The 1,814-nt window shown below is 40.4% G+C and overlaps 1 protein-coding gene across 1 annotated transcript; it reads left to right on the top strand.

Moving 5' to 3' along the window:
- Positions 1-691: 691 nt before the first annotated feature.
- LOC108309078 (small nuclear ribonucleoprotein F) lies at positions 692-1,124 on the top strand. The gene has a single exon (XM_017535182.2). The coding sequence runs from the start codon at positions 766-768 to the stop codon at positions 1,024-1,026; it is 261 nt and encodes an 86-aa protein (XP_017390671.1). The 5' UTR covers positions 692-765; the 3' UTR covers positions 1,027-1,124.
- Positions 1,125-1,814: the final 690 nt, after the last annotated feature.

Below are 1,814 nucleotides of genomic sequence, written 5' to 3'. Positions count from 1 at the left end.
AGACACCAGTCCTTTACTCTGTGTGTGTGTGTGTGTGTGTGTGTGTGTGCCAGTCCTTTAGTGTATATATATGTACACACACATATAGTGTGTATATGTATGTGTATATATACACATATATACTAAAGCCAGTGCTTTAGTGTGTATATGTATGTGTGTGTATGTATATATATATGTATATATATACACATGTGTATATGCATGTGTGTATATATACACACATACATATACACATTAAAGGACTGGCCCCAGAATATGAAAAGAATTCCAGAATTATAAAAAGAATAGATCCATTAGAAAAAGACAGATAACTCAATTTTTAAAATGGGTTAAGGGCTTTAACAAATGTATGGGAAATGGAGATGTCTAAATGGCCATTGAGCTTTTAAAATGGTACTAAACCTCATTAAACATCAAGAGAAATGTAAGTTAAATCCATGATGCAATTCCGCTACAACTCATCAAAATGGCCAAAATGAAAAAGACAGAAAATATCAAGAGTTGGTGAGAGTATGAGCAATGCTATACTCTGCTAGCGAGAGTGGGAATTGATAACAGCCCTGTGGAAGACTGTTTGGCAGCATCTACTAAAGCTGAATTTGTGTATATCCTGTGATCCAGCATTTTCACTCCTAGGTTTATATCCAACAGAAATGCACACACATTCACCATAAGACACATATTGGCGGTATTTGCTGTGGTCACGAGGGACGAGCGGCGGCCTGGTTGGCAGCGAGTGGCTTGCAGCATTCGCCCGTGGTTACGATGAGTTTACCCCTCAATCCCAAACCTTTCCTCAATGGACTAACAGGAAAGCCAGTTATGGTGAAACTTAAGTGGGGAATGGAGTACAAGGGCTACCTGGTATCTGTAGATGGCTACATGAACATGCAGCTTGCAAATACAGAAGAATACATAGATGGAGCATTGTCTGGACATCTGGGTGAAGTTTTAATAAGGTGTAATAATGTCCTTTATATCAGAGGTGTGGAAGAAGAGGTAGAAGATGGGGAAATGAGAGAATAGCATATTTTGTGGGAAATTTTTTTTTCCTGACCCCAGCCCCTGGGATTATATATATATATATATATGTATTTCTAGACAATAAAGATTTGTTTGTTCTTCAAAAAAGAAAAAAAAAAGACACATATTAGGATGTGTTTAGCAGGGATATTTGAAATGGCCTCATACTGAAAGTTTCCCTAATGTTAATTTTATTAGTTATCTATTGCCATGTAAAAAAAAAAGTCACTCCAAAACTTAGTGACTTCAAATGCTAAACATTATTATCTGATAGCCTTTAAATCAGGAATTTGGGAGTATCGTGGCTGAATGGCTCTGGCTCAGGCGCCTTCATGAGGTTACAAAGGGGCTACAGTGAAGGGATTACAGTCATTTAAAGACCTGGCTGGGGCTGGCATACCCACAGGCAGGCCTCTTCCTGGGGACTATTGGCAGGAGGCCTCAGTTCCTACTGATAGGGGGTCTGGGGACTCAGCGCCTCCCCACACAGGCATCCCCACCGTATTCCGGCTGTTCCCTTGCTTTGATTTTCTCCTTCAGGGATTTCGATTTGCTGTGTGCTGGGTCTTACTTTCCTGTAATGGTTAATATTAGGTGTCAATTTGATAAGATTGATGCCTAGATAGCTGGTAAAGTATTGTTTCTGGGTCTGTGAAGGTGTCGCCAGAGGAAACTGACATTTGAGACAGTGGATTCAGCACCATCCAATCCACTGCCAGAAGGCTAGAACAAAGCAGGAGGAAGAAGGTGGGAAAAGCTGGTTTGCTGAGTCTTCTGGCCGTCATCTTTCT

Source organism: Cebus imitator, unplaced genomic scaffold (genome assembly GCF_001604975.1).
Source record: "Cebus imitator isolate Cc_AM_T3 unplaced genomic scaffold, Cebus_imitator-1.0 Scaffold91, whole genome shotgun sequence".
Classification (NCBI taxonomy): Eukaryota; Metazoa; Chordata; class Mammalia; order Primates; family Cebidae; genus Cebus; species Cebus imitator.
Note: the sequence above shows the minus strand (reverse complement) of the source record. Positions and strands in the feature narration are given on the sequence as shown.